Source organism: Pleurodeles waltl, chromosome 3_1, assembly GCF_031143425.1.
Source record: "Pleurodeles waltl isolate 20211129_DDA chromosome 3_1, aPleWal1.hap1.20221129, whole genome shotgun sequence".
NCBI classification, from domain to species: domain Eukaryota; kingdom Metazoa; phylum Chordata; class Amphibia; order Caudata; family Salamandridae; genus Pleurodeles; species Pleurodeles waltl.
Window position 1 is genome coordinate 620,014,866 of NC_090440.1, and position 16,745 is coordinate 620,031,610.

The 16,745-nt window shown below is 43.9% G+C and overlaps 1 protein-coding gene across 2 annotated transcripts in view; it reads right to left on the minus strand.

The window, feature by feature from the left end:
* Positions 1–7,575: 7,575 nt before the first annotated feature.
* PIDD1 (p53-induced death domain protein 1) overlaps positions 7,576–16,745 on the minus strand; it is a 154,461-nt gene continuing 145,291 nt past the window's right edge. The window contains exons 16-17 of one of the 2 annotated variants that reach the window (XR_011201390.1): positions 11,294–13,663; positions 7,576–8,655 (exon numbers count right to left, since the gene is read on the minus strand). Coding sequence is in view for 1 of the 2 variants with exons in the window: in XM_069223108.1 (XP_069079209.1) it covers positions 13,426–13,663 (238 nt within the window). In the remaining variant the exon portion in view is untranslated. Of the gene's footprint in view, positions 13,664–16,745 lie in introns of both variants that reach the window. The other variant, XM_069223108.1, reaches the window with a different exon arrangement.

Consider the following 16,745-nt stretch of genomic DNA (forward strand, 5'->3'; position numbering starts at 1 on the left):
TAATACATATTCCACTATCCTGTAGAAGGTGGAAGAAATCTGAAGCAAACTCACCTGACACTGGTAACAAGGTGGCTGTGCAGTAGGGCTCATCCAGGATGGCAGCAAGGATGCAATCTGTTGACATGGAACCTGAACCTGTCCAAATAAAGTCACTAAAACTAGAATGCTCCAAAGATAAACAAACAGAAACACATATTGTCTCCAACACTCACACTTTAACTGTTGACTGGCAGCCCCTAAAGCCAGATGCAGTCCCCAATTGGCTCCTGTCACCAGTATTTACACATATTCTGAGGGTGGTGATGGCACCAGCACTTCTGCAGCTTCCACTCACCACGATCAATCTGTAACCATCACTTGCACTAGAGAATCTCTGGCTCATCTCCATGCACCATCTCAAGCCTGACAGACAAGTCACCTACCTTCGGTAAGGCCTTATCTGGTAGAGACAATATGAAGTTGCAGATTCCTTACCGTAGACTTTCCCCTTGTGGCAGTCTGGATCTGGACATTTTTCTCGAGCAGTACCCCTGCACACTGTTAGGAGGCATTGATCGGCTCTGTGTGCATCGTCAGCATCACCCACACTGGATATGACTTTGCAGGTCACCACCCTGGTGCGCTGATGTCATTTTTTCTTCACAAGTTTCCACACCAGAAATGCAGAGCCATGAAGAAAGCTGACCACTGGTGCGTTAAAACTAGGGCCCTGAAATGGGAGTCCCTGTCCCTAGAAAAAGATTCCCAGGGCAGGGAGGATGAGTGGGTCGGTAAGGAATCTGCAACTAGAAACGGCGTTACCTATGGTAAGTAACTTGTCCATCTGATAGAGACATCCAGTTGCAGATTCCTTACCACAGAACAGAAAACCCAAGCAATCCCATCCCTGGAGGTGGGTCTGCAAACTAAGGTCATACTAAAATGTCCTGCAGGATCGAAAGGACAAAGTGCCTTTTCCTACGGACCTGACTGTCCAGGCAGTACTATTTGGTAAATGTGTGCAAACAAGCCTACGTTGCTGCCTGACAGATAGCCAGGACTGGAACTCCACGTGCTAACGCAGTGGTCGCAGTCTTAACTCTAGGAGAATGAGCATGCAAGCCCTCAGGGGGTTGCTTCTTAGCCAATGCGTAGCACATTTTAATGCTGAATACAACTCTTCTGCCCCACATAACCAATCAAAAGGTGATCATCCACCTAGACTCTTTGGTATAATCAAGGTAGAATGTCAATGCTCTTTTTGGGTCCAGTCGCTGAAATCTCTCCTCTCCCTTAGAAGGATGCAGGGGTGCGTGAAAAGCAGGCAAGGTGATGGATTGGCCTACAAGGAAGGACATAACCACTTTCAGCCTGTTGACAAAGGGTCTAAAATCCCACCCCGTCCTGGTTGTTGCAGTACCACAGGGCGGATGTGTTGCCCGTGAACACCTGCACCGCCTTCTCTTTGAGAGAGGGAAGAAATGCTTTCAATGCTAGTCTAATCACCCGGAGCTCCACTAGGTTGATGTGGAGTCCAGACTCCACCGGAGATCGGATTCTATTGATCTCCACTACTTCCAGGTGGCCGCCCCATCCCAAGAGTGATGCATCTGTCACTACTGTCAGATCTGCTTGGGGAAGGGAGAGGGATCTGCCACTGATCCAATCATGGTTCGTTAGCCACCCCTTCAGATCTCGTGCAGTTCCCTCCGAGATCTGAATCATGTTGGAGAGATGCCCCTGATGCTGTGCCCAATGTAACTTCAGGTTCCACTGCAAAGCCGCATATGCCATCTGGCATGTGTCACCAGCAGGATGCAAGAGACCATGAGGCCCAGCAGCCTCAGAGTCATTCTCACTGAAATCCAGGATAGAGGTTGAAATATCGGTATCCTAGCCTGAATAACCTGGACTCGCTGCTTGGGAGGATAAGCCCAAAACTGCACTGTGTACAGAACAGCTGTGATGAAAGCGAGCATCTGAAAGGGAGTCAGGTGTGACTTTGTCATGTTTATATCGAATGCAGGAGGTCCTCCGTAATCAGGAGGTGGGAGACAAAAGCCTGGGGCGGGCTTGCCTTCAACAGCCAGCCGTCGAGATAGGGGAAGACTGAACCCCCTGATCTCTGCAGATGAGCTTCGACTACCACCATCACGTTGGTGAAAACTTGAGGGGCACTGGTAAGCCCAAAGGGGAGCACGGTGAACTTAAAGTGTCTGTGGCATACCGTGAACTGCAAGTAACGTCTGTGGGCAGACAGGACGGGAATGTGGAAGTAAGGGTCCTGTAAGTCCAACGCTATTGTTGGAAATGGCCCTTTTTGCAGTTATCCCCAAGCTTTTTGCCTGTGACCTGCTGTTTTTGACTGTGTGCTGCATTTCGTTTTTTCCGGCTTTAGGACTCCAGTATTGGTCAGCAGTGGTAAAGTGCCCAAAGTGCAAGTGCTCCCTGTCTAAATTGTATTGGTAATTGGGAAAGCCATGACTGGCATATTTGATTTACTGGTTAGTCCCTAGTAATGTGCACCATGTGTGCCCTGGGGCTATAAATCAAATATTATTGCGCCTGCAGCACTGACTGTGCCACCCACATGAGTAGCCCTGTAAGCATGTCTCAGACCTGTCACTGCATGGTGTGTGTGAGTGGTTTTAAACTGCCATTTTGACCTGGCAAGTGCACCCACTTGCCAGGCCCAAATCATCCCTTTTACTACATGCAAGTCATCCCATAGGTAGCTCCAAGGCAGCCCCATGGGCAGGGTGAAGTGTATTTAAAAGGTAGGACATGTATTGATGTGTTTCACATGTCCCGATAGTGAAATACTGCTAAATTCATTTTTCAATATTGCAGGGCCTATCTCTCCCATAGGGTAACATAGGGTTGCTTTGAAATATCATTTAAGTGTAATTTCCTATTGGAAGCAGATAGAGATATGAAGTTTGAGGTCTCTGAACTCACAATTTTAAAATACTTCTTTTGGTGAAGTTGCATTTTTAATTGTAGGTTCGAAAATGCCACAATTCTGTGCCTCTGCCCGTCTGTGGAAAAGATGTCTGGGTCAGGATGACAGTTGGGCTGTTTGTGAGTTCACTCTAGACAGTCACACAAAGGGAGTTGAGGTGTACCATGCATTTCCTGATGGGTCGTCCTGAGCTAGAGTGGTGTGAGGAGCTGACACCTGCACCTGAATAGGGCTATACCTGTCCTCACACAAAGCAGTCTCCAACCCCCTAGAGTGTGTCTGAGGCCAGGGCAAGGCAGGGTCTTGTGCACTACAAAGACTTCTTTTTGAAGTCTGTTTACTTCACAGACAGAAATGGGTACAAGTACTGGACCTCTGACACCACATAGTTCGAATACTTTTGGACTGAGGCGATTCTGCCAGGAGAAGAGCTGGATGCTGTAGGAGGAACTGCCACTCTGCCTGTTGCATTGTTGTGCTGGACTGCTGCTTGCTGCTTCTGTCCTGGGAGTGAAAAGACTGGACTTTGTTTTCTACATCCAGCTTTCCAAGGTTCTCCAAGGGCTTGAACTGAGCTTGCCTCCTGTCAAGAAGTCTCGGGGGCATCAAAGACTTTAACTGCTAGTGCCTGGGCTCTTCTGTTGAGAGCCCTGACTTGCCAAATGGTGCCAACTCCAGCCCTTAGAAGCATGAGCTGGTGACCTGAAGAAGAAAATCCACGCACTGATGGCCAGTGGCTGAAGAATCGATGTAGAACCTGTCCCGCGGCTGTAGAATTGATTCAGCACCTGTTTCACTGCAGCTCTATCAACACAGAGTCTGGATTTTCCACGCATCATACCCGTGGCATCAAATTCTCATCAACCCCGCCCTGAAGTAAGAAACTAAGACTGCATGTTTGGAAATCAACGCATTGCCTTTCCTGCAAGAAAAGAATCAACGCATTACCTCCCCCACTAGAAAGGAACTGATGCATCACCTCTCCTGCGAGGAAAGAATCAACACATCACCTCCCCTGCGCAGTAAGGAATCAACGCATCGTCTTTGTTTTTGATGCACACCAGGTACTTTGTGCTAAAAAGATACAACCAGTGATTCCTATGGAGCAATTCTCATTTAAATCTTTAAAATGTGATCTCTTTATTAGTGTTTGTTGGATTTTTGTCATTAAGATCTTAGTTTACTCAAATAAATATTGTCTATTTTTCTAAACTGGTGTGGAGTACTTTTTGGTGTTTTCACTGTGTTACTGTGTGTGTGTGTACAAATATACATTGCCTCTGAGATAAGCCTGGCTGTTAGTGCCAAGCTATCAAGGGGGTCAGGAGGTTATCTTAGCTGTGTGGCTCCCTTACCCTGACTAGAGTGAGGGTCCCTACTTGGACAGGGTGCAAACCACTGCGATCTAGAGACCCCATTTTAAACATCTACTAACCAGCCTGGGTCCAGGGCATAAAGAGCCGGAGCCAGAGTGAGCATTTTGAACATCTCCTTCTTGAGGAAGAGATGGAGGGACCGAAGGTCTAGGATAGGGCAGAGGCCTTTGTACTTTTTGGGTACCAGAACGTAGATGGAATAACAACCACAACCTACTTCTCTATGGCTCCCTTGGCCAAGAGAGCCGTAACCTCCTCGCGGAGAAGTGCCAAGTGATCCTCCGTCACCGATTATAGGATGGTGGCATGGATGGAGGGGTAGTCTTGAAGGGGAAGGAGTAGCACCTTTGGACTATCTGCAAAACCCACCTGTCTGAAGTGATGGAATGCCAGCAGAACAGGTGATGGCGAATCCTGTCTCCGACTGGTCCCTGGTGGGGAATAGTCAGACCAGGAAGGTTTGAAAGCAGCTGCGGGGATGGAGGGCGGGCCGGACCGCTGGCTCCCTGGTCCAAGAGGGTGGTGGATCCCACATTGCAGACCACTAGGAGGCTGTGCAGCATGCGCGGAACGGTGGTTAGACGGGTCTGGACGTGGTAGGATGCCCCTTCTGTAGCCATAAAAGGGGAGAAAAGCAGACTGAGGGGAGCGAGGAGCAGCTGCTAGGCTCAAGGACCTCGTCGTAGCATGAGAATCCTTGAAGCGCTCGAGTGCAGAGTCTGCTTTCTCTTCGTAGAGATTGGTGCTATCAAATGGTATGTCCATAAGATTAGACTGGACATCTCCTGACATCCTCAACCAGGCATGGCCCGTAAGAGCCACTGTCAAAGAAACCGCTCTGCCCAGTTGTGTCCTGTCCACATCGGATCGTGAACTTTGCTGTGCCTCTCCCATCAGCAACTGCTTGAGAGAGTACAGCCCAGGCCTCCTCCAGGATCTGTGGCAGCTCTCGTGCAACCATTTCCCACATCATGTGAAAGTAATGGCCCAAAAGGCATGCAGTGTTCACAGACCACAATGCCAGGCTTGAGGAAGAATACATCTTCTTCCCAAGTTGGCCCAGCCTCTTGGATTGCCTATCTGAGGGTGCAGAAGGGAATGCGCCCTGGGATGTAGAAGCTTGGATAACCAAGCTCTCAGAGGTGGGGTGTTGCCTCAGGAATGCCAGCTCAGTCGGCACAGGCCAATGGCAGCGGGCAATAGTCCTGTTCACAGGAGCCCCTGTGCTGGGTTTAGACCAGGTACCCAGCAGGACTTTAGTAAGGGCTTTATTAAAGGGCAATAGGTGTTGAGAGGATGAAGCCCCAGACTAAAGCACTTATGTCACTAGGTTAGTCCTGATTGCCACCAAAGGCAGGTCGAGACCAGGACCTCAGACGCTCTTTGCACCACCATGGAATAGGACGCTACCTCCCCCGTAGCCACAGTAGGGGACAAAAGCATTCCAGTGTCACCTGAAGTATCCAGACCACTGGCTTCACTCAGATCCATATGCCAGCCCAAGGGTCATGTAGCGGGTCTTCTAGAGAGTCCAGTGACACCTCCCATTCCTCACTGTGCCCCAACCCATATGAATAAGGATCAGGATCCGACATAGGGGGCAAGACCCCTGCTGAAGTAGGAACTGGCATTGTGTGATCCAGCTCCATGTTGCAGTCAGCACTGAGGATGGGGTTGATGCCACCTGGGGATATGAGCGGTGTTGGGAGAGTCGACTTCGGAACAGACATTGGGAAAGGTTAAGGTGGTACAATCGACACTGTTTTGGATCCAGAAACGGATCCATTGGTGTCCCCTAGAGCCGAGGCCAAAGCCGTTGGTGCGGAACTTGAAGGGGCCCCTTCTGACTCCATGGGGCCCAAAAGCGCTCGGGCGGGGTCAGACAGCCCAAAAATGAGGCGCATGGCCTCATAAAACTCTCTGAGTTGGGCATGGGTATCTCTGGCTCAGGAAAACTCAGGCAGGCTCAGAGCCAACCCGGACGCAGACTCGAGGATGGAGGCCTAAAACAATGACAGTCCTTTCCCCTTATCTCGTCGGCCGTCGGACGGGGTGAAGTCGAAGAATATTTGTTCTTCTTTGACTTCTTCTTGTGCCTCAACTTACCCAATCGCCCTGGGGACTTAGAGTGGGATGACGATAAGGGGTGAGGGGGTGCTCTGCGACTGATCCCGGGACAATCCTGTCACCAGAGATCAGGACTTACGCAAAGCCAAGCGCCGGGCCACAAGGAGCTTCAGCAACCCCTCCTTCAAAGCTAACTTTCAGATTCATGGCCCAGCACTCGGAGCACGACTTCAGGTCGTGGTCGCGCGCTAGACAACACAGGCACAAAAGGGCACATCTGTTACGGACATCGCCTGATGGCATGATCTGCAGGGCTTGAACCTTGTCTTAAGCGAAGACATCCTCGATGCCCTAGGAGTGTAGACACTCAAAAATCTTTGACAAGAACTTGAAAGAGATCAGTCAAAAAACAACTGAGGAGTAGCTCTTCTTCAAACCAGTGCTAGGCTGGCGCAGAGAGAAAAGCACTGATGTCAGCGTGCCGCAGTGGCGCCTATAGAGGACCGCTCCGCGGATGCCGATGACAACAAATGCAGAGCCAATCGACACCACCTAACAGCACACAGCGGTACTCCTTGAGAAAAATCTCCGGAACCAGACTGGCATCTGGAAAAATTCTAAAGTAAGGAATCTGCAAATGGATGTCTCTATCAGATATTGTCTTACCAGTAAATTCATCCTTGCCTGGATGTAGTCACATGATGCTATGCCTTAAGACCCAAGTGTAGCTGGTCACTTGCACGCTGGGCTCTCTACATGTGACTAACCAACTTTCACTGACCCGGAGATAAAACGGGTTGCAGCTGTCAATCTAGCAATTTGCCAGGGTTATAGATTCAGCTGCTCATAGGTTAGCTTAGATAGGTTGAAAAAGTAAAAGCATTTGGTAAACAAATCAGGTAAATAAATAACCATCATTATGCACCAAAACCGAAGCCAATCAACCACCATACAACCTAAAGATTGAAACTGCTCTGTAAATCTTTCACACTAAAAAGAAAAGAACATTTAACTCTTAGTCCTAGCAAAAGGATTTCTATTCTGCCTCTCGGAGCCCATAAATAAAACTTAACAATCAGTGATCTGGAAATGTTTATTAGAAGGTAAGTAAGAAAGAGGTCTTTCCCAAAAGGCAAACACGTAAATCACGTCCTCAAGTCAACAATGGAGCAAACCAAAGAGACTACAGCAGATCACAAAAATAGATTTACTTTAGGAGTGCACGAAACATTTTGTGCACGATATTAATCACAATCAAATGACAAACATTTATAATCTAAATATGTACACTTTCGTAACAAATAAAATAAGGGCACATATACATTCATTTAAGTCCTTCAATATATAAAAAAAAAAGGTTTATACAGGGCAAAGTGCTAGTTTGAGTAGTAAAGAGCACCCAGATTCAACAGGGCTTTTGAGGCCCCCAGATATATTACATGTAATATAAATTTACTTCAAAACTATTGTTCAAGTCACCCCCAAATACACAATGCTAAAATACATTATTTAATAAATCAAACTAGCAATGTATCCCAATATAAATGCTACAATAAAAAACACTGATACACTATTATGGAGTTACTACACATGGTTTACAAAAAAAATCTCCAGTTCGAGCAGCCCAAAGACACGGTTCTGGATGACAGAGGGCAAGCCAACAGCAACAAAGGTGTATTTGCCTGGCAGGCCTTGGAAGGTCGGTAAAATTAGTCATAACCTTTCCCAGTTTATTGCATGCTTTCACAGTTAGGACAACATAATTGAGTTCATAAAACTACATTAGTTTACTTACAATACCACGACTTTTCTCACTATATGTAAAATTATAGCAAGAGATGGCTTCATACTGTAGGCGCAACACAATCTCCATATAAAGTGAAGGCTTCAGCCTCATTCTAAACATTCTTTCTTGAAGCTGCCCTGTTAGAATCCGGACAAAGTGCTTTTACATGTATTCCTTCATCATCATAAATAGTGGATAATGTCTCACGTGTCTCCTTTTGAGACTCGTTGAATTATGGATGGTTGCTATCAGATTATTATTTTCTAAACGTTAGAAATTAATTTAATTTTCATGTATTTCTGAGAATTAAATATCCCTGTATGAGCTCACTGAACCATAGAAATTAGACCTTGAGCGGTCCTAAAAGGGAGTAGACTTGAATGTGGAAAGTTCCATCTCAATCTTGGTCTTTGCAGAATTAACATTTTGTGCTGAAGTTGGGATACCTTGGCTTGACAGATGCTTCCGCAAATTTCATGGTACTACAGAAACAAAAGACAAATAGTCAAGATGAAGAGGCGAGTTTCCAAAGTGCAATAAGTCTGCATATCACAAGTCTTTCAAAGAACTAAGGACTGGTGATATATACTAGAGGTCACTTAAGGACATAGTTTCCCTACATTGGTCACATTGCTGGTAGTGGAGTATTGAGAATTGTGACTGAAATCACAATTTGTTCTGTGCTCGTTTTTTAAACCTAAGCGAAGAAAGCCAAAGAATATAAAACTACTTTTTTTTTTTTTTTTTTTTTTTTTTACAAAAAACACGTTTTGGCCAAATTGATATTACAATTTCTTTCAAATGTTATACATTTTAAGGTGGTGTTGACAACAATCTTTCTTAGCTGTGAGAGTAGATAAATATTGCAAAGGTACACGTCTACCTCCACCAGTCTGAGTGGAGGCACATTAGGCCCACTTTACAACGAATTTCTCACAGATGTTTTCTCTCAACACACTTCGAAGACATTATTGTGATATTTTTGAAAGCAAATAGTCAAAGGCATATGTGCGTATGGGTATATATGTGATTTTACAACAAAGTTAACCCCCGGGCGGGACATCACACAAAAGGCTGAATAACCTCTCCAACTAAAATGAAACCTGTAGTCTCAACTCTACATTGGCCCCATTAGAAAGCATTCACTTTACAGACCTTTAACAATCATGTATGTTCCTCCAGGGAGACTGGTGAAGACCATATATATACATAATATATATATATGGATATATATCTATATATATATATATAGATAGATAGATAGATATATACACACATATTTGATACTCAAGCACTTTCCCAATTCACCTTTAAATTATGCGTAAGGAAAGACAAGCATGCTTACATCATTGAAACCACATTGGCTTTGATTACATTTTTCAATAAATGTGAAAAGTGCTCTTATATCAACGTGGTACATCTGAGTAAACAGAGCAACTGAAAAAAACGCTGTAGTTACGTCATATCCAGGCAATGGCCTGCTGGCACAAAAGGTCAAGAGTGTTTTAGGATTTTTTTTCCCTAATTTATGATAAATAAGGGCTGCATGAGAATACATTGTGTAATCAAAAATACTAAAAAAAAAAAATAAAAAAAAAGAAAAAAAGAAAACGACCCACCAGGCATCTCTATCCACGTACAAAAATACATACTTATCTTTGGGGTGCTGTAAACTTCAAGTCCTCAGTTTTCGCAAAGACCTCATGGGTGGCCGTTCTTTCTCTTCTGCTGCCACACTTCTTTGGAACAAACTATCTATACATCCCCAACTTTGCTCTGATCATTTAACAAGTACAAAAAATACAACTTGTCATTCCATAAATACCTTCCTTTTCAGTCCACGTATATTTTGTCATGGTATCAGCGCCAGAAGGCCCAAGGTTGACAGAACACTCTATAAATCCGTTGTGACACTGTCCCCTTCAGCACAATCACATGGAACTTACAATGTAATCCTGGGAGCCAAACAGTTTGCACAATATACACAATACACAAAAGTGAAACAAATAGCAGGAAATACATTTCATTGCTGCTGGTCACCTTTAAGGTCACTCTTAAGGGGCAAGGCTGCATTGCTGACTTCTGCCATTATGGCTCAAGAATACTCGAAGTTAAATAGAATCAGAGATATTGTAATTTCTTGAATTTGGTGTGCTTGGCCCACCTCAACTCGTTTCAAAAGCATGAAGAATAATCGGGACCACCTGTGACCGACTGGAAGCCACACAGCGCACGTAGGCTACCTGCTTTGACAATAACGCCTCCTGTTATCCTTTTTAGGGTCGAGCCTGCGTTGCATGCACTCGCGCATGCGTATAGCAGCGAGACTCTTTTGTATTTAGAAAAGGGCTCGGAGCCCTGTCAACTTCACGTCAGTGTTTTTTATTGGTTCGTGGGCTTCCCTAATAAAATCTGCTTGCTTTCATTAGTCGAAGGCACGCATAACTCATTCCTTTTCCAGTGGCTAGCCCTCCTCGAGCGCAGCGACCAAGTACAGAAAACATGCGAGGCTCGATGTTTTCCATCGGGCTCGTGGACTTTTTTTTCTCTAATTTACGAGCCCGATCTCGCTTGGCAGAAGTCGAGCGCTTTACATACTTGATTTCACTTTTTCGGGTTATGTACATAAATGCACTTTTGCCCAATAGGTGAAAAGTCGGGTTAGGAGTTTACAACGCGATCAGCTCTAACATGAGCAAACGCGAGACCCGTTGCATTGTAAATGCTTGTTCTAAGGATGTTGTCTGTCTGCTGCACCCCAATTCATAATTCATGGCCCCACACTCTCATCCAAACAGGGAATCTGCATCAGTGGGCGTATGGAAATAATGCCATTTCTTAGTTACAAAACCCAGACTGTCTCCCACCCCGCCATACTATGGTCCTAATAAGTTACATAATCATTGACAATTCAAGAAAGACCACTTTGTGGAATGTTGAGGGCTTATCACAATCTTGAATATGCATTCGGCTCACAAAGGACTGCACATGCAATTCAATGAACGATGCGTTCGTTCACCACATTCTAGATTTGCTATTTCTGTGATGCTTTCTTCCGCTTTTTTGAAAAACAATGAAGTACACTTAAAGAGTTGACAGTAAAGTAGATATGTAATGTACCTTTCCCTAAAAGAATGCTTCTTTTCACCAGTCGGTATCTAAAAGAGTTGTTGTTGGCCTGTAACTTCCTGTAGGATTCTATCAACAGATCTTCTTATCATCAGTTGGGAAACAGAAATCAGCTTTCTTGTTTCCAAATGACAATCTTATTTGCTCCACTCACAATGCCTCGAGTTGCAGTTGACAAGGTAACTGCTGAAATTCAGAGTCCGATTAGACTGATATTGGTCATGGTTGAGTATTTGGAGAGATCAGTTCTGAAAGAACATCTATCAGGTCTTTGTTTCTTTGTTCAGGGTTCAATCTGTCCGGACAACTGCAGGTCACTTTCTTTTTGATGTACTGCACATGTCCAGATGTCCATCAAGATATTTTATTTTCCACTATCGTACAGACAGGGTGAAAATGGGGATGTCTAGTTGATTTAAGGACAGGCCATGATTCTAGTGTCCTTATTACGTACTTGGCCCTCTTTGATTGCTCACCCCTGCAGTCCTGGGTATGTAAACTATCAGTAGTATGTACACAAAGGAGCAAGGTACTATGCTTTCACTATGTCGGTGAATCCCATAGAGCTGCAGGCTTAATTTTAGCTCAGGAATTGCTGGTGATTTCAAGAGAAGTAAAAGAAGGAAATGATGTCAGCAACAAGTCACATTTATCACATTTCATGGGGAGTCAAGGAACACCTTCACGACTTGACCCTGTTTTCACCAACAGTGTCTAAACAACATTCTTCATTACACAATTACTATCAGCCTTGGGACCTTGTATGTTCTCCATCAACGGTGGTGCCCTTCTAGCTCTTCCTCTGGTCTCAGTACGGGTCTACAGATGTCAACATCAATTACTACAGCTATTAATATTCTTTTGATCTACCAGATGTTAGCGCGGGCACCAGATTCACAAGGTAGAGGTAGGGTTCCCATTCACTGTCACCTGGATTAGCCTGGGAAGTGTTTTTCATATACAGACCGTGGCTTTGGCACAGTGCATACTGCAGGACAGTCTTTCTTACTTCTGGCTGAATATCAATTTTGCACCAGACAAAAATGATAGATACTCTGTCTATGCCTTTCTGGCAATGTCTGTGTTCTTTCATCATTAATGAGTAGGGTGAGTAGGTTAATAACGAGGTTAAAACTATGCAGTCATGTTTTAGCAAAAAGCATCACCATTAGACCATGGCAGGGCTAAGTCATTGTTGATCCTCCCCTGATCCTGCAGGGGTATGATGAAATTCACCCTCAATACACAAAGGTGCTGGCATAGTCTACGGTGGTTTCCTGGTCTTATCTAGCTCCCTCTCTGAGTTACTTTCCCTAATTAATGCCTCTGAGAGTCTTAATTTGGATCTGCCCCGGCTCTGGATGAATGTAACCACCTATCCAGAACTACAACAAACCAGGTTTACTCTAGAGTTAAAACACTACAATAACATGGTCTTTATGGTTGTTTGGTTGGTCCTACAAGCACCTAGCTTTGAGTCACCATCTCTATACTAAGGATAAGGTACAGATTTCATGGTTTCATCTATAGACTCAGCAGAGAGTGATAAGCTTGCTCCATTAATGAGGAGTAGTAGAGCCCACGTTATTGCTATCAGAAAATGTAAAGGCCTTCTCTATGAACCACAATCACTACGCTTAGGCTTTAAGGAGCTGTCAAGTCGTTGCCCATCTGTGGCTTGTGGCTACAGGTGTCTATCCCTAAATAATGGGTACAGCACAGTCTTCCTACCAACTCTTTGTTCTTGGTCCAGCTGCCACAATTCCTGAAGAGATGAGACTCTGTAGTGCTCCCTTGGTCCTGCCTGGGATAAGATTATCAAACAACATTGTACATTTCTGTATTGACACTTTTGATGCTATTCCTTGTATCCTTAGTACTTTCCAGCAATGGTTGCAAGTCTCCACCTCGTGGGCTATGGCAGAGACTTCAAAAGTAATCTTTTGGTCCTGAACAATCTCTTGCTAATGTCCCCAATATAGACTACAGCAGCAGTTTCGGTATTGCCTTTTTGGTCCTGGCCATGGGATAGTTTTGAGTCATCACTCCTAAACTACGCCTAAACCGAAGTCTTCATGGTTCTTTTTGAAACTAGGCCCAGCTCTCACTGAAAGTCACCAGCCCTACACCATTGCAATGGCAGAGTCCTCATTGCTACTCTCTTGGTCTAGCCCTACCCTTCGAATGGACTCAGTGAACTTTTTCTTCCCAAGCTCAATGATGCTTTCAATCTCATCTGCAATGTCCTGTCGACTACTTTCTTCCATGGCTTGGATGAGCTTCTTGACAGAGTTCTGGCTCTCAGTATTCTGTCTGGCCCAAGAAAACAGCATTTCAACGATCTGCTTGTCTAGATCTTCCCTGCACAAGAGAAACACAAAACATACTTTTACTCACGATGAGGGTAAAGCAAAAAACAGTGACATTCTAGTAGGGCTAACTACTCATCACTCTTTCACATTTCCTAATTCATTGAAGGTGAAACTCAATTCTCAGTACCACCAAATGCTTTACAAAAGTGTCAGCTTAGTGACTGCCCTCAGTTACAGCTCTTCCCAGTTCTGCCTACCTGAGTTACTCTACTCACCTTACAACAAACACAAGACTTTTTGTTTTGTTCTCAGTGTGACTGGATGTTGAGACTTTTGGGAATACACTGCACTAAGCATAATCTCGAAAGGATGGTGCATAAAAAGGATATTTAGAGTGTTTAATGGAATGGAGAGGAGCAGTGCTCTAGTCTAGATCATCAGTGTGTCAACATTGGTTCAAACGGTTTGGGTATCGCAAAATTAGCCAACTCAAGTTCAGGTACTCTATTAATGAACTCTATTTCAAAGATGGTACCTTTCTGACCAAAGTACTTTAAATGCCTTAATTAAAAGTATGAGCTGCAACTTATGCCCTCCGTCTTACTTCACAGCGACAGGTCTAGATGTGAGGAGGCACTGAGTTTTAAGTCTTCATTTTCAACCACAATCCTAAGGTGATGGGCTCTCTGTCACTCCTTGAGGCTACGGGCGTCATGAGAAATTGTTGGTAACTCAATTTAATCAAAGCAAAAGGAAAGAACAAATTATACACATCTTTGGGCTCATCAGTGAAGATTCCAGTGCAAACCGTAAGAGCCTATGCAGTGTTACCACAATGAGAAAAACCTGAATCATCATGCCTACTGATCACTAATGGGTCCACGTTTTTTTCTTCCATTTAAATTTTCTCTACTCGTTAATGGATTCCAATGTGCCTTCTTTTTCATGTCTTTATTTTTAAAGAACACCTGCTTCAGTGAATCTAGCATATTCACAACTAATTCCAATGCTGGGCTACTATTCACACAATGGCATCCTTGGTTCTTTCCAGCTCTGATTGTAAGTCTCCATCTCATATGCTAGGGCAGAAACTTTAAGACTACACTTTTTTGTCCCGGGCAACCTCTTGCCAATGTTGCCAACACGGAGAACAGCAGCATCTTTGCTACTGCATGTTGGCCCTGGTCCTCACTCCTATACCATGCCTAAGCAAAGGACCAGTCTACCCTTTGAATGGACTAAATATACTTCTTCCCACGCTCAGTGATGCTAGGAAAAAAGGTTCTTTCTCCACCAAGATCCATCCTGGGCATATGTCTGGCCATGAGCCTAGGTATACTTGGGGTTTCATTTGTGAAACATTTTGAATTATATAGGTGATATAATACTAGTCCTCCTTTAAGTGAATCTGTACTGAAATCATAAGCGTTGAATACTGCAGCTAGAGAGCCCAAACTCAGATTACTTTTCTTAACATCAAAGTGTTTCACTTTGTTAGAAAAGCCATTTGTTTACGAATGCACTTGATGTCTATTTAAAAACAAATTACAGTCTAAACAAGTCACCAGTCAAGTAAGGTAACAAGAAATCCTTTTTATTTTTTATTTTAAACAAACATTTTATGAAGGAAACTAAAGCGGAAATACTGGGGCAATGTCACCAGATAGCCTTGAAAACGGACACTGCACCACAATCCCAGTCCTCTCTCTTCTCTCAGTGGCAGTAACTTCAGTTCATTTTAAACTAGACACATGATACTGTGTGGGAGTCATCAGATTTCTTATTCTTTCCACCAGGCAAGAGAGAGGGTTGCTTTTGATGTCAATGGGCATTCTCCGGAAGGAGCAGTCGAACTACGAATAAATACTATTCCTTCTCTTACAGGGGATCTACACTGATGATAGTAAGCATTTCATTGAACGACAAATCCACCCACAATAAGGGCAGTGAAAAGAAAAAGAACAGAATATTATTTTAACCAAAGAGCTTTCTAAGAGAGGCCTTATCACTTGGGCATCGCCTCTAGCATATGTCTATGACAGTAATATTTTGTTAAGGGTCGAAAAGACCCTCAGATTGTTTTACATTTATTCAACGTGGGTGTTCCTTAACTCTCCTTTAAAAAAGGTTTGCCAAAAAGGTGTTTCTTGACACCTAATTTGACTGGTGACTTGGCTTCTTTCCTTTAAGGAAAATGAATGGAATTTGCCCATCAGAGACTTTATAGCCTACAAAATATGTTTTTAATGAAGTACGTGGTATTTCTAACGGAAACAGAAAAATATGTTTATCGTCTGAAAGGGGCACTGGGATCCCGTGCCTGGGTGTGACTATTCAATGCTTAAGATTATCAAAGGGGATTCCCTGCAAAAGAAATAATACACTTGCATGAACAATTTAACAAATTTGCCATGAGGATTCAGGTGTATGGCAAAGGACTTTCATAAGATGTGTTTGAAATAATATTGAATTTTAGTACCATGTTCTAAATCAAAACATTTCCTTCTGCAAGCAGAGTCACAAAGGAAGCTAAGTAATACATTGCTAATGTGTCTTTTAAATGGTATGGGTGTGAAGTCTTTGGTTAATCAATGCACAAAAGTCCTATCACAACTGTATTGACAATACTGTATGTAAACCGACAATTAAGTAACCCCACCCCCTTATAAAAATGTCACAAGTGCTTCCTGCATATACCAAACCACTGCACAGTCTCATTCCACCATAAACCCATTGAAGAGAATTCATATTCAGAGTTTAGTGATAACTGCAGATTGAGTGGTTGGCATGTGCAGGTATATATTTTGACATGAAAAACTACCCGACAATTTTAGTATCTAAAAAAACACGAGATGAAACGTAAACTGACTGCATGATCAACAACGGCGTTGCCTCATCATGTGGGGGAAGGAGGGTCAATGAAGACAAACGTAATTGAATTTTCTGACTAGGTCAAAAGAAAATTGTTGTTGGATGTGATCTAACTGGATTTTAAGTCCTTGATACTATAAGTCATAGAGAAGGCTCCATCAGGTTTTACAACCTTGGGATGGGAACTGGGGTAGAGACCCCTTTGGGAGCCACCCGAGTGAAAGGAAGGAAAGGATGCTGATAAATGGAGTTCACTCAGA